Source organism: Echiichthys vipera, assembly GCF_963691815.1.
Source record: "Echiichthys vipera genome assembly, chromosome: 21".
NCBI classification, from domain to species: Eukaryota; Metazoa; Chordata; class Actinopteri; order Perciformes; family Trachinidae; genus Echiichthys; species Echiichthys vipera.
Genome location: NC_139846.1, coordinates 11778385 through 11806298, shown reverse-complemented (window position 1 = coordinate 11806298; position 27914 = coordinate 11778385). Strand labels below are relative to the sequence as shown.

Here is a 27914-nt window from a genome sequence, read left to right as displayed (position 1 = left end):
AGAGAGAGAGAGAGAGAGAGAGAGAGAGAGAGAGAGAGAGAGAGAGAGAGAGAGAGAGAGAGAGAGAGAGAGAGAGAGAGAGAGAGAGAGAGAGAGAGAGAGAGAGAGAGAGAGAGAGAGAGAGAGAGAGAGAGAGAGAGAGAGAGAGAGAGAGAGAGAGAGAGAGAGAGAGAGAGAGAGAGAGAGAGAGAGATTGTGTCAGTCATGTAGCTTCTAATTTTGGTTCTGGCTCGAGTACTACTTTGTTCCGCCGCGGGCTTTTATGCTACGAGCATGAGCTGGCTCAAGACAGACAGAGAGAGACAGAAGAAGAGCTATTGAATTAGCAAATACCACTACACACACAAAAATAATGAGTAGGAAAAGAGTTGAGTTAAAAAAAAATAAAATAAAAATCCAAGTGCTCATGAGCCTTTTCTCCTGTGTGCATTTAAATGCTGATTTAATCTTATTTTCTTGTGAAAATTTTCACTCAAAATTCAACACGGACACAATAAACTGTTACAAAAATGATCTCTCCCAAATACGGATAAAAAGAAAAGGACTCTCATCCTAGTTCAGTGGAGAGCACAACAAAGGGAAGTCGGGCTAGGATCCAAATTAGAGGAAAGATGAAGATATGAAAAGATCAAAACCGAGAAGGGGGAATGAGAAAAAAGGAACAGGAATTGGCAAACACTGGCAATCCAGCTGTGCCGCACTGAATCAAAATTTAAATGGCAATATGAACTAGAGCCAAATCGCCTGCAACTTACATGGGAAATAATAAAAAGAAGATTTGAGACAGAATCAAGAAGAGTCCACACAGAGAGTAAGTGTATATATCTATATATATATATATATATATCTTCATTTATTTTAATATTTAAACCCACTAAAAGTTGTAAATACAACTTTTGAATGAAAGGCACAGGAAAAAATCAGACAATGCTGATATAATACTCAAAAGAAAAATACAGTACAAAAGTAGACAGTTACGCTCGTACAAATCCCTCCAGGTTCAATGTCCTCCGTACAGGGGAAACAGAAATATATCTCACACAACAAAAGGAGAGGGGGTTCAAAACCAGAAATCTATTAGCCAAACTTCTCTTTATTGCTTTTCCTAAATGACAGGGGTTAGCTCCTTAGGTCTTGCAGTAGGTAAAAAAAAACCCAACTGCTGTGCTTTCCAGTTTCCCCGTAGATGGAGCGGCTCATATTTACTTCATTACTGGGCTGTCTGTTGACCGTGCTAAACGACACTCCACTGGGCGTTTAGCGTCGGATTCATAACATCAAGACAGATGAAATACAAAACAAACCAAATGTATATGTATATTTTTAGGCTATGCGACCTCTTATAATCCATTGCCAAATGAATCTATATTTGTAATTAAACGTTAATTCCTTGGTCCACTGAGTGTAAAATCCAACCAGCCTCTAAGTGGTGCTGAGTGTTTAAATATTCAACGGAGATTTCTGGGCTGAAAAATTTTAAAAGTGTAGGTCGGAAGCCCTTTTCTGGAGCAAGGAAGTCATTTGGGATATCTTCATTCCGTGTTAGAGCTTACTGCACTTAACACTAGTGGAAGAAGTTTGACAATAGGATTCATTTATCAATTACAGACATTTAAAGTGAATTTGGCACTGGAGGCCACTGTTCTAGTCCTCTTAAGAATCACTTCATCTCCCCCTTTCATTTAGTTGAGAATGTGTTTTTTTTCCGTCGCAAAACGCATGCCCAGGACTATCTGATCTTTTATCAATCATATGGTAGGTCTACAAAGCAGGGGGGGTATGTAAGATTATGTACGCCCAATCTTTGACTCTCTCATACCTCTGGATAAGCTTCTTATTAAGAAAAGAAAAGAAAAAAAAAATCACAATGCAAGTCTGCCAGCTCGTATAGGATTGCGTTCACATTATGGTTGCACTGGACAGCTCTTTTGGGGAACAACTGGAGGGAAAGGTGCTGTCACTCTGTACTGCTCAGGGTTCTTAATATTACATATAGCCTCTTTGGTATAGGCACATCTGCATCAAGGGACCGCCACTGTCCAATTATTCCCTTCCTTTTCCTATGTGCAGCAGTCTCACTCTCTTTATTTCCTATTGAAAAGGGTAGGGAAAAAAAAAACACACAGAAATGATTGCCACAATCCTGGTACCCGGAAATCAAGTGATTGATTGGAGTAGCAGGACTTATATAGCCGTCAAGGGTTTTCTTTTTCTCCTGTGTGAAAACCCTACAACCCCCTGCTTCTCCTATCTACCCGCTGTAGCTTAGCCTTCCCCGCTGCCTGACAGTGGGAGATTCATGCTACCTCTGCCTTCCCTGCAGCCATGCTACAGAGAAAAAAAAAAGCCATGGCACAGCAAAAAGGTAAACGCACCAATGTACTTAAGTTCAGCCCTGAATAAAATTTAAAAAAACAAAACAATTTGTCCTGGGGGCAAAATGAAACAGGTGTTAAGATTCAATGTTATAAAACACAACAGTTCTGATGGATTGAGTGAACAGGAGGATGGATGTGCTCAGGGCTGAGTAATGTTGCTGCTCTTGTTGCTTGGATGCTCTGGTTTGCGGTAGCCTGGGTCAAGTGAAGGATGCTTTAACCAAAGCCCTTTCTCACCCACAACCCCCCCACGGTGTCGGCACGTCCTGGGAGAGGTTTCCCCTCTCTATCCTGGTTCTAACCAGAATCTTTTAGTGCCACACCTCTTTCACAAAGGAGCAAAGTCAGGTAAAAGCTAGAACAAATAACAACAATAAATCTGCTTTGAAGTTTTGATTCTTACACTTCCTGATGCAAGACCTCCAACACCTTCCTGCTCCAGTGCACAAATGAGCAAATGACATCACTTACAAGAACCAGGATTTCAAGAGTTCGGAGATAAAGAGTACAGGATCCAGTCTCTCAGTGCGTCGGACTAACGCCGACTCCATTCATTACCTGGCCGTAGCGGAGGAGGAGGCGGCAGCTAGCTGTGTGAGGTATTCACGCAGTTCCTTGGCTGCCTGGAAGCGGCCGTAGCGCTTTTTGGGTTTGGTGCACTCATCCAACAAGGTCTCGAGTTGTCCATCTTTGGCTATGTGGGAGGGGGGGTCATGGAGGAGGCCCCCAGTGGTACCCCGCCACGTAGCGTACCGTGACAGCAGGTTCTGGCACACGGCGTAGTAGTTGTGGTCCACTGTGACCCTGGAACAAAGGGAGTCCTTAGAGAAAGACAGGCAGGCCTCCCTGTCGCATTCCTCAAAGCGGCTCTCGTACCACACGTCGTAGCTCTCTGGTTTGTCTGCAGGGAGCGAGAGACAGTTAATGAACACACTGATCATAAAAAACAGTCAATAATATTAATAGAGTCATAGATGCACAACATTCATTTCAAATATAAAAAAGCATTTATTTGGTCATAAAACTTGTTTCTTACAGCCTTTATAAGGTGAATATGTATTGCCTGGATTTATATAATTTATGCATATAGCTTTGGCGTTCCAACCAGCATGCAGTTTACATATTATATGGCTTCTCAGATTTTTTTGTTCCTATACGTGGGAAATTTTAAGCACAACTGATTTGAAGTGATTACAACCAACTGTTTTAGTGCATATGAGCGTGGAGAAAAACTGTTTTTCCAACGGTTTGTGCAAATTAGCCAGGAAATCAACCTGACCAGAATGTGACGGGGCCGAGGTTCCATATTTGACATCCCGCAGGCACTAAAAGGAAATTCGTTCTCCAAGCATACAGCCTTACAACTCATCTACAGTTTCATTTGACAGAAATAAACCACTTTCCAGATTTATTGAGCAAATAAAAGTCTCTCTCCAGCTCATTTCACATAGCTTTTTTTTTCTGTAGAGGATTGTGCTTGGGAAAGGAGGGAGCCAAGAAAATAACCTGTAATGATGAGAGAGCTATTGGTTTGTGCATGAAAAAGCAGATCAATAACATTGCTGGGGTAAGTGGGGGAGGAGGGGCGGTCCCAGAGGATGCAAACACATAATCAGTGTATCAGCGTTGTAATGCACTTCTCCTCTGGCTCATCAGAACAACTCAATCAAACATCCAGCGCTGCCCTGTTAGCAAGGGGACCCTGTGGCCCCCCTGAAGAGGAGGGGCGCATCAACTTCAATCAGTGTGGGTGATGGTGATGGCTCTTGCCTGTGTATGCACGGCACGAGCGCGCACTCACATGCGCATATAAAGACGTGTGCGCACAAGCAGTGAGGTGAAAGCAATTAATGTTTGAGAGCTGGCCATGCATCACACCTCAGCACTGATTGACAGATGGCATCGGGAGAGTGTCCCTCACACACAGATACACACACACGCGCACAAACCAGTCAGAACGGCTAAAAAGAACAAGTAGGGAAGAGAAGGTTTATACTCAAGGACAGATGAGCACAGCAAAAAAAGAAGAAAAAAAAGTACTTTAAGACTCGACTTAAGACTAAGAAGTCTGAGGTCTATTTGCATTCGCCCAAATCCCCTGTTTCACTCTTACAGCGGGCCTGAGCATAACAAAGCTAGAACATTTCCAAAGCAAATTAAATAATTTCCAATTCAAATGAGTGGGAAAGCAGTGGACAAGGCAGGCCGCCCAGCCTCTCTCCTCTCGTGCACCTTCCATGTTAAGGAGCTCAGGTCAGACTTGTATACATTCACCTCACTCCTCCACCTTCTCTACACTGAAAAGGGACATCGGGCCAGAGATGTTTGTTAGCGTGGCCTTACCAGTGGCATTCAAGAGTACGAGCCAATTTTAACAATGCATGCCTGTTAGAGTGCATTACTGAATGTGAGACAGTGTGTGTATGAGTGTTTCAAGTGCTGCTGCATTTGTGTGTGTGTTTGTGTAAGCCAGAGAGTGGCCGTGTCGGCAGGAGAAGAGAATGCGAGTGAGTGAAGTGTGTGTTACATTATACAGCATGCGTTTCCCAAAACCACTGGGGGTGAAACCATCCTCTAACACTATAAACTCAATGACGGGGAATGGCTCTTTTCGCACCACTGGACTGTGCAAACACAGCGCACAGCACAACTTAAACCAGACGTGCGCTTTATCTCTCTCAAAACCGCTGCATCAATAAGGATGCGCCTAACGAGAGGGTGGAACTGCGCGTAGGCTTTTCCGCGCGTTTGATTTGCAAAATCAATTGGCCTCGTTTCAGACTGATGAGATTCGTACCACATGCTTTAACTCACTTTCGATCACAGGCTCTAATTGTAGGGATTGGATTCTCTGCGTGCCTAACCTTTGGAGGTTACCGCGCCTATTTCCTGCTGCTGTCCCGACACATGGCTGTGACCTCGTAATGCTCATTACCACTGTCATCCTTCTTCTGCATGCTTCATGCACTTGGCACACATGCAAACAGATCAGCCCCACAAACACACAAGAAGCACATAAACATTCTTGAGGCTTAATCTCTGAATGGCCAGAGTGAGCAGCTTGACTTGTCAAGCTTTAAATGTGTCGCCCAGACAAAGGGAGTCTCAACCTGGATTGTGCTTTCGAGACTTGCAAAGGGATGCTGGGACAGACGGAAAATTGCCACTCTTGGCAATAAGGTGAATATATACACTTTTGAGTATGGCACGCACACACCAACATGGAACAAGGAACCAATTTAAGAATTGTGGGAAAAACTATAGAGCATGTTGGAGTACCATCATGACATATTACTTATAGGTTTCTGGTGTCAGATCTTGTAATTTGGTAAATTGTCACTTTATCTCAGGACAGAGACCTCCATCTAAAAAAAAAAAAAAAAGTAAGTAAAGTACACACACACACACACACACACACAGGCACACAAAGAGGGTGGGACCCTCAACACCTAGCGACGCGACAGTTTATCACTTTAATAGGATTTCTGCAGGAAGGGATAAATCTAGGACCCTGACTGGGTGGCCGTCCCTCTCTTTGAAGTAGCCCCAGGAAGGGGGACTGAGGGGTAGCAAACTGCCACACTGAGTGTGTGATGTATAGCTCTCTCTGTCCTTGTCATGAGGTTTATTCTGAGAGGCAAAAAAAAAAAAAAAAAAAAACTAGGGCAGTGGAGATGGCTTGTTATCCAAGCTATCTTTGCTTTGATGGGGACGAGTGTGTCGGAGGAACAAGGGGATGCTGGAGGAGTGTATTCTTAGAAGAGAGGAGGCTTCAAGCATGTGCAAATGTCCACAGCCATCTGTCCCTTGAGACCTTTCCTCGAACCCTTGTCACTGCCTCATAAGCTACAGTTGGTAGAAGTCTATAACAAACCGTTGGGGGGGGGGACGACAACAACCACTGCATGAGTAAAAATTACTATTGTTATGAATATTATTAATGGTTATTTACCCCCCACACAGAAGCACCGATTTTTCACAAGTGTAAAACCACCAATGCAGGTCCATAATTTGAGGGTTACCGTCTTATATTGTGAAAATGAAGTGAAATAGAGTGAAAATCACCAAGTCTTTTTCAATTCTATAGCAAACAGGGCCGTTATATAAATTCTGTGAAAGTACCAAAACGCTTAATCCACAGCCTGTATTCAGAAACTGAGAAAAATGTGTTTTTTGAACATTAAAGCACTTTAAACATGTTCTAGTAAATGCTGCACATTAATATTACATTAGCATTTGGTTATGTAGCTCCATAAGTGGTTATGTTTAAAAGGTGTAACAAGTGTGTGAGTGTGTGTGTGTGTATATGTCAGAGCACAATAATGGCAATAATGGGGGCTGCCACTCACTCTGCTTGATCAGCCTTTTGTCTGCCACGAGAACATTCTCAGCGTCGACAACAATGACCTTTCCGTCGCGGGGGCCGACCGCAAAGTTATCGAAGCTGACATCGAGCAGGTAGAGGGCGAACTCAAAGTCGTTGTTGGTAAGCTGCTCGGCAATGTCCATAAGCTGGCGGGCCAAGTCTACCCTCTTCTCCCACGGCGCGTTGTAGAAGCTCCACAGCTCCTCGCCCACATAGTTGACAGCTACCATGCGCCCACATGCTCCCAGGTACTTGGCGAATGGCCACCCTTCGTCTGACGGAAAGCTCTGGGAAGGAGAAACAGATGAGAGAGATAACAGAAGTCAGGTTGTGTAATGTAGAGTTGGCTGAAAGAAAACTGAAATACCCCATTGGCTTTGAAAAAGCAAAGGCTAACACATAAATTGCAAAAACCTTCATACTGTCAAAGGATATTTGTTAAACTTGCACGGAAACCAGATCTAAATAAAGAGAGACAAAAGAAAAAAAACCAAGACATCAAGCACAAAGTTGCTGTGTGTAGCCTTGGGTAATTTTTGATACACAATTCTAAGTACAATAGTTGAAAATCTGCCAAAGGATCACGTGAAACGGTGCCAGCACTGGGTATAACGGATTAAATTTAATAAAAGAAAAGAGCCAGTTTGTGTTAAAGCCCCACAGCTATGAGCTGATGTGCGCTGCTCAGTGCTTCCACATAACTGATAGGAGGTGATTTGTGGTAGCAGCAGTTAGCAGGAAAGCCTTATGTGTTGTGATGTAGCAGTGGGGCGATTTAAACTGCAGCATGATGCTGGCTAACCAAGTAAATGTAGTTTCGGCACGCTGACAAGAAAATCGCTGTGTATTACAAGGTTAAAACTGATTAATAATAACAAGGTAATACCGCCAACAGGAAGTAGTATCAGTGCTGCTGCAGAAAACCTTAATCCCTCTCAGATTTACACTTTTTTGAGGTCAAACAAAAAACTGGCACACATACATCGTTATCTGCAATCATTCAGAGCCAGGTAGTGACGTTTACACACACACACACGCATGCACGCACCTGCACACGCACACCTTAAATTAGTTGGGTGTGAAGCAGCTGCATTTGGCAAACATGCCAGGCAGCTGTGGGACTTGATTCTGTACATTTACCGCCTCCATCTCTCTTTAGTTCTCGTGTCTCTCCATATACATCACTTTCTTTCCTCCTGGTCCACTTCATTGCTACACAGGTTGACAAATGAAATCACCATTTTTTTGCAGCCTGCTTCGCTACAAGTGATAAGCTCCAATCTTTTACAATAAACCACCCTGCCATAGGCCTCTATCTTTTACAATAAACACCCCAGCCATATGCTAGCTTAACGATAGCCCACAATTCCTATGTAACAAATCTCTCTCCGAGGCTGCCGTTTCTGGCAGACAGGCAGCCGCCGCAGACACAGACAGAGAATCAGGAGCGCGCATGTTTCACAGGTAGCCCTCCCTTTCTGAAACCCAACTGCTTTGGAGATAAAGCGAGGAACACATAAGGCCACTGCAGGTTAGGTGTTAACTCGACTGTGTCTCACTTTACACTTGTGGTAATTCAATACTTCACCAGCTTTCAATTTATATACGGTGTGGGGGGGGTGTCTTAAATATTCATGGCTGCCCTAACTCCCTTTCATTTTTAATGAAATACAAATTATTTAAAAACATACATTTTACCCCCGCCAGTCACAAAGCTGCTATATCTCAAAGACAACAGCTGGACCCCTGCCACATACAGACGGTGGCACCGAGGGTGTAAATGTGACAAAGAAACCATGGCTTGGTGAACAAAAAGGCGATGCGGCAATTTGAAGGTTGTGCATTCATTGACTACTGCTGAGACATTTCGTCTCAGACACTCGTCAAACTATGCTACTCTTAGGGTACGTCTACACGATCGAAAACAACCTTTTTTTTCTCCATCGTTCTTAAAAAGTGTTCTGTCCACACGGACTCGGCACAAGAAATATCTGCATCCACACGAAACCAGTGAAACCGGCTAAAAACGCTGTAGTACACATGCCAGTCCTGGATGTGACGCTGTAACTGCCACAGAAATACACCATCAAGGAAGCAGAAGAGAGGGAGAGCTGCAGCTAAGTAGCATCATAATCCAAGAGACTTTCTCACAGGCGGGCACCGTCTCGCTACTTTTTGACAACTTTATTTATCAAAAAAAAGCTACTAGCAACCAATTTAGGGACTGATGGTTGGCCAAACTGATACTTAAGTTGCACGGTTACAGGAAAACGTGTCTTCGTGTGGACGGGCCCTTTAACTCAAGGTGCATGTACAAGGTGCAAAAAGCTGAAATGAAAGTTAAGGATGCTTTGTCTGACTGGACAAACAACCTTGTAATAATATGGATGAACTAGAATTACCGCCTTGCGGTTGCATGCCTCCGCCAACCAGTCAAATTGCAATTTACATCTGAACAGTTCAGACTTGCATAATATAAGTAGTGACTTTGAAGCAATTTAATAAAAATTAATTAAGTGTAGTTTTGGGGGGAAACATGGATGCTTCGCACACAACTTTAACCCAGCAGACCATAAGATCTATACAGAAGAACAACTGCTTCAAGAAAGTGTCACAGTTTCTTTTGGGCACAAAAATCAACATCTTGATGCAAAAATAAAACAGAGGCAGGCTTTTACAGTCTGTGTTGTAAATCTATACCATAGGTGTATCTCCTGTTCTCAACTAAAAGAACTACCACCAATGGGTATGACAATGATAAGTTGCATACTCTGCAGTCTTGGTCGAACCCATTTCCCTTTGGTGACCCAATCAATTGTAGGACAGACAAAAGTCTGTCCAAGGAGCATTACTGGCTTCCTTCCAGCAGCCTGTCTGTCTGTGCCTGTCATCTTTAGACTTGGCAATGACTCACCTTAACTTCCCCCGAAACTCTTAGCTTATTAGCCGTCCTCTACATTCCTGATAAAGCAAACATGACAGGAAGGAAAATCTAAGGCAGTACATATGCCTCAAAAAGGGAAAAATTCCAGCAGATGCTAAGAAACAAAAATATAATGATGATCTGACTGCACTCTCAAATACTGAGTACTGGCTGGAAAGGAGACAATCCTAGACTACTGAGATGTTGCTTGCCAATTGGCATTACTACATAAGAGATTTTAGGATAAGAGACTTAACAGGCTAAATATCTTAAATGACTTTCTAATTTCTGATGTTGGTATATAGAAAGATTAGGTTGAAGCTGGATCAGTTGGTGGTACATCCCTATTAGGCCCGCTTCCCTTTGACCCAGACTCAAACCTCAGAACGCTTTATGTCGCTGCAAATCTAAGCGGCTCTTGGTCTTGTCGACAAAACTCAGGCTGCCCAATTTTACGGCTAAACCTTCTTTGTAAAACACCATCATCCTTCTCTCGCCCCTGCAGGGCGGATGGATGAATGTGGGGGAAAGGGTGGTAGGGAGACTTAGCTAAAGAGGAGAACAGAGAGAATATGGTGGAGAGACGGCCAACAGGGGAAACAAACAAGAGTGTCTTTCACTTCTCCGCTCCAGTGGACAGAAGGAATAAACCAGCAAAGACCTGCCTGCTAAACATATCTCTCTCTTTGTTGTCAGGTTGCAGCCTGAATGGGAGCAAAAGTAGAGCGACGGCAGATGGGGGAGGCTGATGGGAGGAAGGGAGAAGGATGAATGCCCTGAGGCTACTTTCAGACAACGGTTATGAGAACGCCTTCATGTCTGTCCGACAACATAGATGTCGTTCATTCACTGCTCTGGACAGGCTCATTGTGCTACATCAATTACCGGGGTCTTGACAACTTACACCTATTTTTATGAGCTTCCTATATTTAAGTTTCATATGCAATAAGTCCAAAGGTGAGACGACTGAACATCGTAAGCAGGTACACGGAAGTGGGCACCTGAACTTTGGAGTCAAATTTGCCCATTGCAGAGCCTGATAAATACTCCACGTGTCCTACCAATCATTCTCCCTTAGCGCTCTTTAAACGGTTACTCTGCAGAAGTCATTAACGTCCGCAATGAGGCGTTGAGGAGGGGTGGAGGAAATAAATTGGAAAGCCCGGCCTAATACTACACCCACTGCACTCTCTGAGCATGCTTTGAGGGTTACTGTATGCGTGTGCGCTTGTATGTGTGGCGACTGCACAGGTAGTGAATTTTACCAGTCGTATTCTCAATGGTGTTATGCTATAGAAAAATGCTGAGGCTACAAAACTGCCAATGTTACATCTCAGCGACTTTTACTGCTTTAAAAAGGTCTTATCACGTCTTGTTCCTGTCATTGGATAAAAACCTTTTATCTCCCCCTTAGTAAAACCTTTGACTTATAGAACCTGAAGAATGCTCTTCTTACTTTCTTTACCCTTTTTTTTTTTTTTTTACCAGAATTTCTTGCAGTGTTATTAAAATAATGATCCTGGCTCTGGAGACAATGTAAGCACGGGTGGAATTAGACCCAAACTGAATTGTCTCATTACAGACGAGCTCACAGTGACTTCTAGACCAAAGTTTGACTAATGTAATCTTAAATGTTGTGATAGTGCTCTAGAGTAGCATTGACTGGGGTGGGGGGGGGGGGGGGGGGGTGGGGGGGGTAATACAACAGCTACACTGGCATCCTCTTGGGGGGGTGGGGTGGTTGGGGTGGTCTGAAATGAAACCGGGCCACAGACAAATGGGCAGCCTCTGGAGAAGGGGATGAAACGAATGGAGCGAGAGGCACAGGAACACACACCTGCGTCCTGACATCTGCTGACAAAGACATGCCCTTCTACTGGGCCACTCAGGGGAGTGTGTGTGTGTGTGCGTGTGTGTGTGTGTGTGACTTCGAAAGACGCGCTTTGTGCACTTGTGCATGTGTGTATGTGAAACTGTATCCAAGTGCATGTGAATGAGAACATGCAACGTGACCAGGGCTGATAACAACCTCTATTCAGGGGCTGAGTAAACATGAGCGGCTCCCAAGATATTGCCTTGGCTGGTCTGCAAAGAACACTGGTCCATCAAACACACACATCTGCATACACAGACAAACACACACACCGTGAACACAGAATGCTGTTTATAAATGCCAGATTTAGAAAGGTACCGTTTGCTTTCCTCCTGGAACCACCAACTACTTACAGCAAAAAGGAAATTAGTAGTTTGCCACAGAGGTGTTTCGCGGGTGCAGCTTGTTAAAGCCCTGAGCAGGGTGTGGTGTAAATTCTCAACATGTTCTGTCCTCACCAAAATCCCACCGCTTCATAGCAAACAAGTTGAGACAGGACTCGTCAAACGGTGAAGCTGAGGAAGCGTGGCCGACAGAAGCATTTCAGTGAGACACAAAGCAGAAAAAAACAAAAAACTTTTCAACCCTGATGTTGCAATATTATCATTATTCAGCCTGTTTATCAAAAGGGCTTAGCGTTCAGGAGTCACATCTGCTCTGCATGGCTAGAGCTGCCAAGCTGGACTTCAAATGTTGCTTTTTTGTTGCAGCTCTCCTGTTGAACTTGTGTGCCTGGAGGATGTGTGCCGAGCCCCGTCTGGCATTTTGCTGGCCATTTAAGTTTAAAATCCAGTTGGTTAGTTCGCAGCGAGAGCTCAGGGCCCCATGGGGGGCCCGCCACTAACTCCTCATCCTGGCACATATGTTGCTACCCTTCTCTTCCCTTCTGCTCTTGTCTCCTGCTGCTGTTACTTGTCCTGCTAACTTCACCCCCCTCTCTTCATTCCACCTCCAAAACCTTCAATTTAGGGCAGTGATGTTTGTTCCATGGAAGCCAGGAATTGCATTGTCAGAGCACCAAGCTGAGGAGAGTACGCATGTCTGTCCGGAGGAGAAAAAAGAGCAGGGAGAGATAGAGACAGTATGTATCTGAATTTAGCATTAGGCCCTGCCTCTTTCTTTACCAGACATGCGGTTCAAAGAGTGCAAAGTAACAGTCTGTGGAGCTGGCAGCATTCTTGGGAAACAGGAAAATTGTTGAATGAAGAAGGACTGCTGGATGCGTGGGTGAATACTGAGCTCAGATGAGAAATCAAAACCAACAAGGCTAGGTACAGTAGATAGACCAAGGAAGACCATGTACAGTCTGCTTGTGCAGCTAGAGCGTGTACATGATTCAGTGAGCTCTGCCTTGCAGTGATAGAAATGGGTTGGCTAGCTCTTCAAGTTTGGCATGCCTCTGCTCTACAGAGAGAGAATGAGAGCAGGAAGAGGAATGAGAGCACAGGACAGTGCAACTGAGGGTTGCTAGTACACACTCCATTGCAAGCTGATAGCAGAAACCCTTTGCAGAACATGAACCTGAGCACCTCACGATTCCCCCCCACTGGAAGACGAGGAATGTATTAAGTCATAGCAGTGGTGTTGACTCAGTCTAGGTGGTATTGCCGCCCACACAGCTGGGGAGGAACCCAAGTGAAGCTTGGCTTCAGACCTGAGGGCTGTGGGATTGAGGCCTACATCAAGGGTTGTGTATTTCAGTGCAGGCGCCAATTATCTTGGGGGTAGCAGAGGGGCGTAGTGAGCAGGGAGACTGCTGTCATTGACCGTGCCCTCTAACCTCGCTGGAGAACGGGGCAAACAGAGATTATTTACCCTACAAGGAGCAATTAAGTATCTCAAATGTTAGAAAAAACGGCAACTAGCATAATAGAGGCACCAGCCTATGACCAGTTCCAAAACACCCACGCTACAAGCTTAAATAAGTTATTTTACCAAGTACAAGAGTTAAAATGCTCAAGACTTGAAGATGCTAATCTATATCTACTACTACACTTCTATACCCCTGACCTCTCATATTTTCTGACAGAAACGAAGTGCCTGATGCTTTAATGCAGTGGACAATTCTATTACTGCAGATGAGCTGATGTGCTAAAAAGCATATTCTTGCTCCAACATTAAGCTCAGGGCTCTCCAGGGGAAACAGCACAGTAAAGAACCACTTGTTCCTGATCCATATTGGCCATCTTAAGGGGCCCATGGAGAATTGTGAATGGGGTTAGACTCTCCAGTGTTACAGAACTGTGTCTTGAGGAGCGGGGCATGAGGTAGGTTGGAGTGCTGGCTGTAACAGTAGGAGTATGGGGGTGGGGGGAAAAAATCTAAAAAAGGAGCTGGTGGGTGGGATGAATGGAGTGGTGTGGAGGGGGGGGTTCAGCCACAGGCATTTACCTAACCAAACACAGCTGTCGTGTGTGTGTGTGTGTGTGTGTGTGTGTGTGTGTGTGTGTGTGTGTGTGTGTGTGTGTGTGTGTGTGTGTGTGTGTGTGTGTGTGTGTGTGTGTGTGTGTGTGTGTGTGTGTGTGTGTGTGTGTGTGTGTGGAGCAGGAGAAAGAGAGAAAGGATTATGGTAACTCAAGCAGTCTAGCTCTTTCAAATGGGGGAAAACACCACAAGGCTCTGGTTTGTACTACACACAGTTTGCACAAACCCTCCGCTCATCTCCTTCTCTTCTCCCCTTTCCACCAGGGCCTCCATCCAGCGAGGGCAGCCAAAAGAGGGGAGTTGGGCCCAGATAACTCCCTGTCTTATCCTAACAGGATTCAGTCTGTACACAAAGGCCTATAAGAATAATGAAAGGGGGTTTGGGAGCACTTGAAGCAGGGTTAAGCGGCATACACAACCTCCTCTCTTATGTGCTAAGAGCGTCACAATCCCCCATACCCAAAAACAAAAGGTTCTAATCACAGACTAGCAACTTAAATACTATTTACCGGTGGACCTCAGCCACTGAGCTGGCCTTAGAGACAGAAGGCTCTCACTTAAGCCGGGATAGCATGCAGTGTCTGTGATTAAATGAAAAGAAATAAAACTTAAAGAAAAAACAGGCTTTGATCCTTTTTGTAAAGAGGCATGACCTAAAAAGCCAGACCAAAAGATTGCAGACATCTCCTTCAGAGGCAATACAAAGGCTCAAATTCATCCTTTTTCAAATTTGAGTATGTGGGCAACATATATTTTATACATTATTGTGGACATTTTGTGACCTATCCATCTATCCGTGCCTGCAAAAGTCTCATTTGGAATTGTTTTTCTAATATTTGACCAAATTGCAATCCATTAAAACTATGTGTATAGCCTCTGACAAAGTCTGAAAATGACAGAGTAAAAAAAACAATGTATCTTCAAAAAAGGTTTATTGCAGGGCCTTTATAAAAAAACAAAAACAAAAAACTGTAATGCATTAGATTTTGTTCCTGGTAGTAAATTTATATTTTATGCACCATACTTTAAAAAATAATTACTTTAGTGTTATAGATAAGGTGCTATGTAAAAATGATTTATTAGTGATAATAGAGTTTGCCTCCGTTTAATTTAAAACCAAATCACTACAATTTTTTCATGGTATTCAGTTACTGTATTAAAAAATAAATCCAGGTTCAGTAGATAACAATCGCCTTTGCCTCACTTTGTACCAAAGAACCCTAATTTACACTATTTACTTTGGCCTATCTTCTCAGTGGATGAGCACTGTAATATATTATGCAGAGCCTCATTAAATCAACAGCATACCAAAGAGGCATCCCCCCATTTTAGAAAATCCAAACAAGCTGCTAGTCTGTTTGCTCAAAGAGCTGTGTATGTTTACTTTCACATTTGCGTTAAAATGCTGCTGTAAGAAATCTTAGGAGGAATAGGAGATAAGGTCATCCATCTAATCTCTCTCTTCCGTCTCTCCTCCAATTTAGCATCTGTGTCAATACGTCTGTGTTCTGGGAAAAACAAGATGGGGTTGCGTGAGGGGTTCGTGCCTTCTGATGAGTATGTCTATGTGTCAGCTCAGGGTGGTGTGCTGAATGGGCAGGGAGATCTGTGAAAAGGTAGGGAGAAAGGGTAATAGAAAAGAAGAGAAGGGTGTCCGGGAGAGCAAAGATTTGAGCCCGGAGGAGATGAGACAGAGTTAACCCTGCATGCTTGTCAAATCCTATTCTCAGCTTCACTGAGCAAGACAGGGCTGAGGACCAAAAAGGGTGCGAGCGCAGTCACATGCTCCTGGCTAACTCACCAAGCTTAATGATTTGGAAGGGAGGGCAAGGCTAAATCGAACTAATTTAAGGTTCGGCCCAGATGTACTCCATCAAACTCAGCCATCACCTGATGACTCAGTGAGTCATCTGGCTGAAGGAGAGGAGCCAAGGATGGCAAATAAGCTTCTAACCAGGGAAAATTAGAAGAATTTATTACACACTTTACATGCAAACCAAGTTACTGTCGAATGAGAGGTAGAATTAAATAGCATCATGTACTTTCTCTGGTTGGCAAAGAGACAACCGCTTGACATAAGTACCTTTCTGGTCCAATTTGTCCATGAAACCTTAAAAGGGGCCACATTAACATTATTTTCGGGTTCATGCTTCTATTTTGGGTTTCTACTAAAACATGTTTTCATGTTTATTTTGTCATACCATCTATCTGAATATACCTGTATTCATCCTCTGTTTGAGGAGAGTTGCCAAAAAGGAAGAGAAGAGCAGTCTTTTTTGGCTGGAGCCACTGACCGCACTGAAACACCATATTGTTCCCACCGGTCGGCTAACATCTTTGCAACCACAGCCGAGATCACTAAAGAAAACAAAACATGCTTCAATCAAACATGGACAGCCAATTGGGTCACTGTTCTTCTTTTCGTGCCGTTAATGTTATACATCGCCAGCTTGCTATTGCCAACAGTCGGTGTAATGACCGCAGCTCTATGCGGTTCCATGTCTACCTGATCGCCGCCATGTACTGCGACGCTAGTGAGGGGGGTCGAACCCAGGCAACTGCATTGAGGACTTTAGCCTTAGCCCTTTACTTGTTCTACCTCACCTGTTAATATTTGTTAAATATTGTTTACTTGTTCTACCTCACCTTTTTTAAGTTCAATAAATGTTCCTTTTTTAAAATTGAGACTTAAAACATTTGTTATCATCATTGTGTAATTTTTATGATGTAAATTGAGGGAGCAAAAGTAGTATCAGCTCCAAATGTGGACTCGAAAATCAGCAGTCAGTATCAGCCCTAAAAAAACAAACAAAAACATATCGGTCGATCCCTAATCCGTATATCATATTATTTCATGTGAGAACATGACTGTCACAAATACTGATAAAAGCAAATAATTCAAATCAGGAAGTAAAATAATCAAAATAAAAATGTAAGGATGTCTTCTTAGAGTGTGTGAGAGGGGATTATTTAAATTATATTTTTTTAAATGCTTAAAAAAACAGGAGATTTATCTGAATAAGAGAGAAAACAGATGAAGTGTCATAAGGTGCCTCTCGTTGCAAAAGGATTTTCTTGTTTGGCTGTCGTCATTTTGTCTTCCAAAATATTTATCCCCCTAAGCCAAATTGTCTTCCATGTGACACAGTAGTGTGTGTGTGTGTGTGTGTGTGTGTGTGTGTGTGTGTGTGTGTGTGTGTGTGTGTGTGTGTGTGTGTGTGTGTATGTATGAGTGCATGCTTGTGTATCGCAGAGCACACAGAAAAACCATTGTTGGACAAACCCGAAACAACACAGCAGATTGTTTCCCACTGACAAAGAAGGTCTGGTTTCTCATAGTGAAACAGGGCCGATTTACTGCCTGTGGCTTCAAAAGGCTGGAAACAGAAGCCATTGTAAGGGAGAGCGCAGTTCACTGAGCAGACAGCAGAAATGTTATTGACATAATCCACTGCATAAAGCCAAAGGAAAGAGATGGAGAAAGAAACCCAAAACCACAACACTGGCAACCAACGACAGAAAGAAATAATTTACACTAAATATAGCAGACTTCAAATTACATACGAAGTGATACATGCCTCTCCAACTTACTGAATAGGTGTTACAAGCAAACAAAATTAAACATTGCTCTAGGCCTGACAAGAAGGCAGCATGATAAATAGTTGAAAGAGGGATCAAGTGTCATTAAATAACTGGCCATAAAACTCAGCACATATTCCTCTACCTTTTGTTAAAACCAGTGCCCACACAATAACACTTACCTCTGGCAAGACCAAGGTGTTGTAGTACAGCACATATCCTATTCAAGTCGCTATAGACGCCATTAATTCTTTATGGTCTACTGCTGCCCAGCCTTGTGTATAGGGGTCTCTCAGTCTCGCAGCAAATTTTCAGTTCAGTGATGCTGACGAACAGCCAAGGCACTCAGTGAATCTCTGAAATATCTGGCACATTTCTTTGTGGGCATGGATTGTGTGGCTGGGTAACACAATCTGGTACCCCTGACCTGGTGCATACACAGACACTACAGTTCTTTCTTATACCCGCAGGTCACAAGTTCAGCACGAGATCAACAATTCATGAGTCCCTGTAAACATGCAAAGGATAAGCGGAGCAGGGAGTGAAGAGAGCTGTGGACAATGTGTATGCATTATGTGTTGGTGTGCGATGTCCGTAGCTTTGTTCGAGATAAGGATGGGGGATGGGGAGGGGGGGGGGGGGGATTCATCAATCTCTGAACTGGGGCATAAAGGCATTAAAAACACTGATGGAATTATCCGGCCAGAGTTTGTGGCGCATACACAAGCAGACGATGGAAACGTAGGAAAGAATGACACAGACAGAAGGAAGATTGAGAAAGAAAAGAGGAGAAAGAAAGAAAGGGGGGAGGGCAAATGACCGCACAACAGCTAATCAGATTTTATAGATTGACTGGACCAAAAGGCTGATCTTGTCTATAGTCCTCTGAAATGCCTGGAAGTGTCCAGCCCTGTGCGTGCGCGTGTGTACGTGTGCGTGCATGCGTGTGTGGTGGTGTGTGTGTCTGTGTGTGGGGGGTTGGAGGTCAGTATAACTTATTGAATGTCTGCGCGGGCCATGACCATTGTTGTTCGGACATGGCCGACGCCAGATTGAAATTGATTGGCTGCTTGTAAATCAGTGAGTGAAAAGGACGAGGACATATGTGATATACTGTACAGTTCGGTTGCTTTGACGTGCAGGATGACAGAGTAGAGATGGATCGTAATTTTACTCCTAACCTGGTGTCAAAGCAAGACAATTAGTTTAACAGGCGCTCTTTTGATTTTGGCAGCATATACAATTTACTCCTGTCAAATTAAAGATTTCTAATGGTGCAGCACAATATCATTATTAGACCAAGTGTATCAGAATTGCTTGCTCAATCGGTCACTGTCTCATTAAAACTAAAACACTTAAAGGCAACAATGTGTTTTTGCCAGTTCTGTCAAGTGGTAACTTTTAACTAAATCTTGGTTCCTGGTCAAAAACTCTTAAAAAAAAATTAGCGAAGGGTCAAGAATATTGTTACTAATACCACGTAGCAGCCCTATAAGAGGTTGCTCTATGTGCAGTTTCCCACAAATGAAGAGAACCCAGTGGACACAGACATTACATTAAAATTAAAAACAACTTGGGCCATTTACAGATGCATTCTTGAATAATTCACAACTGCCCTACATATAGTGTTAAATATGCAGTATTGCCGCCAGCCAAAATCTCTCATCTTTTGGGAGGCCACAGCTCTTAAACCCTTCGCTATTCTAAGCAGAGGAATATTTGTGCTCCAGATAAAGGACACATGGTCTTGATGTAGCCTAGAGTTTAGGGGAGGGTGAAATGGGTTGTGTCAGATCTATGGAAGAGGACGGAAAAGGAGGATTCCCACCCTGTAATTTACTTGGGGCTTAGTAGGCCAACACCCTGGCTTCATTTATACTGCGCGCCCTCTTTGTAGCAAAGTTAATCCAATGCCTTATCAACAACTCTGAAAACACCTGGCAACACGGATCAGCCTCTTTATCAAGATGCAATATTTTTCTTCAGTCAGTTATAGTCAAACGTCACACAACAAAAAAAACAACTTAAAAGCCTCAAATGGTATCACACACACACACACACAATAAACAGATTATTGCAGGAAGGAAACAGAAAGTACCTGTAACACAAGCGGTTCCGGGTTGAATGCCAAGGTCATGAGAAGCTGCATTCTCTCTGTGTCTTTGAGGTTTTTTAGCAGGAAACTGCCTGAGTCTTTGGTCTCAGCATACCTGCGGACCACACGGTCCAGCAGCCTCTGAGAGGGGCAGTGCACCAGGTCGGACCAGCCCTCCACCACCTCTGGAGTGAGCAGACGAACGTCGCCGTTGATCCGGGCAAATTCAGTCTTGTACATTGCCTGGATGAGGTCACAGCGTGGCCTGCCTGTGGCCCTCTTGCAGATCTTCTGGTCTATCTCAGCCAGCTCCTGATTGGAGCCGAGTCGTTTCAGCACCACGCGACGGGTGCCCTCCCTGGGCTCGCCATACTGAGCAAAGTAAACATTCTTGACATTGAAAACATCGAGGAACCGGAGGCGACCCCAGGTTTCAAAGGAAACCTGGCCGTTCATGAACTTGCGGCACCAGCTGGTGCCAAAGCAGGCGGGACACTTGTTGAGATTGATGAAGCGTCTGTCAGTGAGCTCATTCTTCTGGAAGGAGGCGAACAGGTTGTGGGTGTTCATCAACAAGATAACAAACAACCCCACGACTAGTAAGAGCTTCAGACAGCGGTACAGGCGGCCAAGTTTGAGAGGCAGAAAGCGCAGCATGATGGGGATGGGGCAGGGGCGGGGTTCTTGAGGGATAGGGAGGAGGAGGAGAGGTATTGCGACGATCGTCGGGAAGCTAACCTCAATGCCTCTCAGTCATGATGTACCGCGGGTAGCTTCTAAAGCGGCAGGCAGGGGAGAGGTTGGCACAGCTGCCCCATGCCAGTCTCTGGCTGGGGCCAGTGAGTCATGTTCTCCCCTCTTGGTGTTTGTGTGCAACCTCGAGCCAGCAGGCCTGAAATCAAGCAAAGAAAGGGGAACTCATTACATCAGGGAAAATCAAAGATCATTACACAGAAAACATCTATTCATTTTCTGCTGGGCCTGCAACTCTACCACCAAAGTCCTAACATGTGATACCTCCTACAAAACAAAAAAGTACTTTCTCTAGCATATGAAATTGTCTTGCAAATTGTAATTGCTCGGGTCATTGGAGAGATTTCATTACTTTTTGAGCAGAAATGAGATGGCGCACAGCCAATGCAATAAACCAGGGCCTGTTTGAGCGCTTTCTCTCTGGAAAATTATTTCTTGTACACTCCCCCAAACATAAGAATGATAAATAAAAGTATGGGACAGGGGAAAATAAAGTGTCAGTGATCAAATTAAGAGGAAATGCACAACATCCTCTCCTATTGCAAATAAAATGTGCTGCCCTGCGAGGATGATTCCTCAGAGGACCTTCCTCTGCCGCCACAGAAGTACCCATCACTTTTCCTCCTATGCACAGCAAAATAAGACAGCGGCATACTTCCACAGTTACGTTGAGCTCAGAAATCTCTCCTTCTCGCTTCAAATGGAGAAATCTCACTTTGCATTGTGAAGAGAGTCACGCTGTGTGTAATTTAACCTTTGATCAGAGTTGCCCTGCTTCGTTTTAAATCATGCTTTGAAGTTGTTTCTTTGAAAACGGCTGGTGTCGCTAAAATAACGTTTATGATTGAGAGGGTGAGAGGGAGAGTCTGTGAATACCTACATTCGGCATGTCGATGTCAGCAGAGAAGGGAGCGGTGAGAACCGAGCATTGAAGAAAGAGACAACAATCTGGGCTCACAGAAGTGAATAAGTGCATAATACTCTCAGAAGGCTCACAAGCCCCCCCGGAGCCTGTCCATGATGAAGCCATGTTACACCCCTCCAATCAGCTTTTTGCCAATCAGTCTTGTAAGTCTTATAAGTCGCTTTAAGAAAGACAATGACTCAGGCCATGCAAATTATCCATCCTCAATTAGAGCTCATTAGGACATGCCTATTAGGACAGCTGACTTGAGAGGGCACGCATGGCTAACGAGCAGGCACACTAGTGTGATTAGAGCGCGTGTTGATGGGTTCCTTGCTTTCAGATCGAAGAAGCTGAGATCTGGAAAGACACGGGGGCTGGAGGCGACCAAGAGAGCAGCGGTTGTGAGAGATGTGCGGCTGTGCAGTGTCAGATAAGAAGCTGAATACACTAGTTCTTACCTCATACCTCTGTCTGCAAATACCTTGAGCAGATCAAGCAGACATCACTAGTGTAAAAATAGACCATATCCAAATAGAGGAACTACAGCCGGCTGTACTACATATATTTTTGAGGAAAAGAAGGTGAGCATATGATTTTCTTCTTCGTACCATAAAAAGATAGGAATAATGAGGGCAAATTTATATCTTTTAAATAGAAGCGATCTTAAATCATTTTTGAACTCTGTAATAAAGCAAATAGCTCTGTAAATCTTAAAATGGTACGTGTCATCATTTCCCAGGATGTGGGTCGCGTTTATTTTAGCATTTTAATGAGCAGCACAATGATAATGGTAATTTTAGGCTTTTTTGAATGAATCATTTAGAGGAAGCTTTAAATATACTACTTCATGCACACATTATTCTGAGATATGCAAAAAGAAAATGTACAAAAGATAATTCTTCATACATTTCGTCTGAAACAGCATTTCATTGGACGAGCTAAATAAAGAAACTGTAGGTCCACAGCGAGCTGACTTCAACAAAATGCCTCCAGTATGATAAATGAACAATAACCAAATAACCTCTCAGCACCCGCACCCATTCAGAATGAACAAAAAGAAAGGCAACACAATAATTTAATAGTGTCTGGGAAAAATGTATTCAAATTCTACAAGATATATTCATATTAAATTGGGAAAGGAAAATGGATTGGGAGATGGGAAATAGAGAAACAAAGTCTGTATGAAAATCCCTCCAAAAACAACAACTCCAACAGGAGCCAAAAAGATGTGTGCCTTGGGCCTTCTACTACAGGGAGCTAGAGGAAGCTGATTGCTTGAGGGGAAAACGGAATCTCCCGTTGCTATAAGATCTCGATTCAAGTGCTATTTAGCATCTAACATAGGGAGTCACAGCACAGATGTGGCTGAAAGATCTTGGGGGCAGATATGAGATTTAACCAGGATCAGCAAAAGGCTCAGAGAGGATAGAACATAACCTCAGCCAGGCCAAGAAGATGATCACTCCTTCAACCTTCAGAGAAAGCATAAAAAAGGGAAGAATATCCAGGGCAAGCTTGAACAAGTCCCCGAACAAGACCCGTGGACACTGCAGAGTAATGAGATGCACAATCTGGTAGCTTACACAGTGAGGACAAATTTTTCTTTTTTTTCTCCTCTCCAGAGAAACTGTTAGGCTCCAATTACCTCTGGCGCGTTACCTGGATTATGTCAATGACCAGACTAATTGTTGAAGTGAAAGCATAAGCAACACACTGCATTTCGTTTGTGTTAATGAGACAACTAAAAAGGTGTTAAAATGCTTAAATTGTGAAATGCTTAAGTCTCCCACTGACGGCTTATCCTTGATCCTGCACTTTTGTTAAGCATGAAGCTGGAGAGTATAAAAATTGAAATGCTATTAGATTATAGAGCTTTTATAGGCTGCTGCTACATGCACAGCTTTATATATATATTTATATATTTATATATATATATATATATATATATATATATATTTATTTATTTTTTTCACTGTTAATTACCTCACTAGACCCCACTTGTGTCTCAGCATATTCTTATCTTCGATTGCATCTAACTGAATTCAGTGCTTGTTATCTTTGTGTGTGTGTTTTTGAAAAACAATATAACTCTTATGTGCATTATTATTTATTATTATTTTTGAATTTAATTATTTAATTATTATTTACACCTGCAAAACCATTTATTTGACTCCCTGACTGTCTATTGCTATATGCCACCACATTGCTGGGTGTTAAAGACAAACAGGCATAGAGGAAGGTGGACTGTATAGCGCTCAAGGTTACTTACTGAGGTTTTTTGACAAGGGTAAAGTTCAATGAAAGCTTTAAATTAAAGCCAGATGCTGTGTATTCTAACACAGATGTTACCCAGTGGAATAGAAGGGCAGTGAAATTTAAAGCAGTGATTTCTCTTGGACAAACCTCATTGTGCTCACATAAAACTTATGTTTTAAATTAGCCGCCCCTCCATTCCACTCCCATGGTACCTCTGCTCCTCCTGTACTCTGTTAGAAAAGGAGGGATACACAATACCAAGAGGAAAGCCCTGTTTAGAGTATGCACAGCATTACCTCTCATCATACACAGCCACTGCCAAAACTGGGGTAAGAAAGTTTTTCAGCGTTCTCTGTCTACAAAGTACGGCGGTGAGCACTTCGAAAGAGAGGCGAAGAAAAGAGGGCAAATCAAAGGATGCCTGACTCCTCATGCATGGGAGATGAGTCTCCCATTCAAAATGTTCCAAGTTTGACAGATGTTAAGAGCCGCAAAATGGCTCATTACTGGGACAGAAAAGGCACAAGATAAAGCAATAGGCCCCACGTTGGCTTAAAACAGAATGACAAAAGGTCGAGACAGAGGAAGATGACATCTTAATATCCTACTATTTCAACTTTTTATCAAAACTTTGATTTTGACAGAACAACCCAGATAAGGTAGAAAGGGTTGAAAAGAAAATGATCGTCTTGAATAACCTTTTCCACAGCTCATTGTGTAAAGCTGGTTTCTGATAGTGGCGTACGAGGGCAAGGCTACTCTCGGGCTAACCCATTTCCTTTGCTGCACCTGAGGCTAAACTTCATTATGATATAATGAAGTCAAGCCACACATGAACATGCTTGATTAATTTCACTGGAAATGCAGAAGAGAGAGAGTGCAAATAGGAAGCGCTGAATAGGACTAGAATACAGTGAAGAGGAATGGGGAAAATAGAGAGAAAAATATCCGTAAGGCTAATGGACAACAAGGTGAGAGAAACTGAGTTATTGCTCTTGTGATGGAAATGTATGAAACGAGATCACCCTAATACAGAGTAGCAGTCCACCCTCTCTGAATGGACGCATGCAAACATACGCGCACACGTCTACCCAGGGAGGACGCCGGTCTTACCACCAAGCCTTACTCAAAGCTCAGTGCACACCTACCCCAACCCCCCCCACCTTCCCTTTCATTGCAATGCACGGCTCTAGCCGGAGAGAGGAACTACTGTTGCCAAGGTTATCGACTAAGGGAGTCAATAATGTTTGGTAAAAAAAAAAAAAAAAAAAACATTCAGCCCAAGCCGGATTGCCTTAGTACAGCAAACACGTAGACAGTGATGGATGGATACAAATGACTGTAACGTTCGCACGCCTAATGGAAAATTGAGTCCTCAGAATATAAGCACCAATTAGCAGCATTCCCAAATGAACATTAGTCCATTCATCTCTGGCACAAACCAAACAGTGGAGGTTTTTAATGAGAATATCAATGGTATGTCTGCTTTAAGACAAACTGACGCAGCGGTTTGAAAGGACACACTCGAACTTGAGAGACTTCCTCTCTATTCTTCAACATATTTGCTTTGTTTAATTTAAAACAGCTGCATATTTTCAACAAGCTAGTGTCACTCTGTAGAAGGTTGAAAAGTTGTCCCACATTTAAATATGCTAATGCCACGGCAAAACAAATGTCTCATCTGAGTGAAGCTACACTTGGACTGATTACAGTGAGCTGTCAAAACAAGCTTTAGTTTAAACAAATTGGAAATATGTTTGGAGCGGGGTCAAAATTAAATTGATTAACTGACATTTATTATATCATTTAAAGGTCACTCCTAATGTAGCCCCATCTGTTTTAGAAGTTGCTTTATCCCAGTTTGATTTGGTGAGTTTGGAGGTCAAAACCAAAAATATATTACTCATGTGGGAGCTTTTAAGCTACAATTACAAGACATTCCCCTGCTGAGCGCAGAGAAACATTCAAATCAACCACCAGCAGAAAGTCTTCAGTGTATCGGTCTATTTTCATAGCTCCCTTGTCGACTAACCTTGCAGAAGGCTCCACAATTAGTCTCCTGTTGTGGAAAATTTCATTTTAAGCAGCTTGTTCTATTCATTAAACTGTAAAGAGGAATTCCTTAGGACTTGTTATAGACTTTTCCTTAGACCAAACAGTAAGTCAATTTTTCCTTTGAAGGAATCAAGGGCAGAAGTTTGCATTGAGCGATCCGTCGCAGAAGTCTGTTTTTCTTTTTTCCAAATTACGCCTGCATTTATGGACACCTGGGCCTTTCTGTATGATGATACAAACGGCTCAGCCTGCTGTTTGCTCGCACAAACAAGGAAGACAAAAATAAATAAATCCAAATCACAATGGCCAAGTGGAGACCTGTTGAGAAGCATTCATTTGATCTGTCAAAGCCTACAGTACTAAATAGGAAGCACTGCAAAAACAGCGATTGTTGAAGAGATGCAGAGCAAAAATTTTAGTGGCGCCTGAAGCAAATAAATACCCTCTTGCTGCTATAATTGAATATGCTCTGCATAGAAACGGACAAAGGAATATACACTTAGAGATTTAAGGGACAGTATTGCAGTTTTGTGCATTAAATTATTCTAAAGATGGCATTAAGTTGTGTTTAGGTACTAGTGATGGACATAAGTGAGGCTCTCTAATGAAAGACAAGGTGACTAATTGTATGACAGGTAACGTAAACACACTGAAAGGTCATTTTGAGATGCCAGAGATAGTTGTGTTGTAACATAATAGCATCACCAGCAGCTCCAATTGTAGTAATAATAAACGTGCATGTCACTGCTCAGTGGATGTGGGCATCAGATAAGAGAGTGCGTTTCTAAAAAAAGAAAAAGGAAACAAAACTAGTTCTTTATCTCATGTCATCCTTTCTGGGGTAGCAACAGTGACGCTCTGTCAAACATGCTCTTACTGAAAAACTAAGAAATGTAGAGCTTTTGCATCATTAGGCATTTAATAATAACAATAATAATACGTTTTTTTAATGAAGCACATTTACAGATAGCCCCAACGTACTTAACATGATAAAAAAATATGTTAAAATACGACCCAAACAGTAAAATAAGCGAGCAGAAATAAAATTTAAAAGACTTAAAAACACAAAATTACAAACACGAGACAAAAGCCATTAAGTCAAGGCTGCAGGAAAAAAAATGTGCTTCAATGCATATTGTACCCATCACATTATAAAAGACCTAGTTCAGTATGAATACGGGCTGCAAAGAGAAGGAGAAAAACTGTGAAACAAACCTGTAACTTGGGACTTTTGCCTCTCTCTCTCTCCTGGTAAGTGATAGTAGTTCAATGCTTAGCGCTCACTTGATATCATTCTTTAAAGTTGCGGCTACTCACGAGGTGGGCGACGGACTGTTTAAATCACTGCCGACAATATCTAAACCGAGAACAGCTTCTTCAAAGCTCGACGGAGACCTCTCTCAGGCAAACTCACACGGGCTTCCCATTTTTTTTCTAGCTCCTAGGTTATCTAGCCAGCTAGCCTGCTAGCTGCTGAAATAAACAGTTGAGATGTCGAGTCTTAACTCTTCATATACCGGATATTTCCGACCGGACGACGCGCTCCTCTTCACAATGGACAACAGCGTCCGCGTTGTGCATTAACGTCCATATGTGTCCGCTTATCAGAAGTCTCTTTGTGGTCACAGAATTGCCTCTTTTCTTTCTTCTCTCGGGCAAGTGGCTCACTCCTCTCCAACACCACAATGGGTTCTGTTTCCACTCTTTTCAACACCAGCCTCTTTACCCTTCACGACACCTTCTGCCCCTTTACGGCAGTGGTTGCTAAGCGATTATTCTAAAATTGTCTCGCTCGGAACGCCGCCCCTAAAGTTTGTCTAATTTTCTATTTTTTTCTCAGTTGACTAAAAACACCTTTAATGGAAGATAATAACATTATCGGGAAATACACTTTAGCTTCAATAATAATAATAATAATAATAATAATAATAATAATAATAATAATAATAATGATGATGATTATGATAATAATAATAATAATAATAATAATAATAATAATAATAATAATAATAATATTAATAATAATAATAATAATAATACGAATAATAATATGGCCATAACTGAATTCGAATAAGAGGCTTTTGTGTTAAAAAAAATGCAAAGATAATACCTGTTCATAAATATTCAACAGGATCTTGAGCTTACCCCAGACCCTGGTTTTCTTTACCAGACAACATAATTAGTTGAAAGTTAGACTGGTTTATCTATAGACCATCTACTGCGAGTCTAATGGGACCAATGGGCCTAATTCAACCATGTTGAGTTCAGTGTTTCATTTCACAACCTGGGGGCAACACTGATTAGC

General features: G+C 42.8%; 1 protein-coding gene and 1 pseudogene across 2 annotated transcripts in view; one reads left to right on the top strand and one right to left on the bottom strand.

Annotated features, from left to right (window-relative positions):
* Positions 1-910: 910 nt before the first annotated feature.
* Positions 911-27278, bottom strand: dipk2ab (divergent protein kinase domain 2Ab). The gene is made up of 4 exons (XM_083935747.1): positions 26825-27278; positions 19642-20530; positions 6728-7031; positions 911-3279 (listed from the first exon to the last, which is right to left on the bottom strand). The coding sequence occupies exons 2-4, from the start codon at positions 20293-20295 to the stop codon at positions 2933-2935; spliced, it is 1305 nt and encodes a 434-aa protein (XP_083791873.1). The 5' UTR covers positions 20296-20530; positions 26825-27278; the 3' UTR covers positions 911-2932.
* The window catches only part of LOC310963325 (sodium/hydrogen exchanger 9-like), a 39445-nt pseudogene continuing 32809 nt past the window's right edge, over positions 21279-27914 (top strand). The window contains exon 1 of the transcript in view: positions 21279-21305. The product of the transcript in view is annotated as a sodium/hydrogen exchanger 9-like (transcript). The remainder of the gene's footprint in view (positions 21306-27914) is intronic.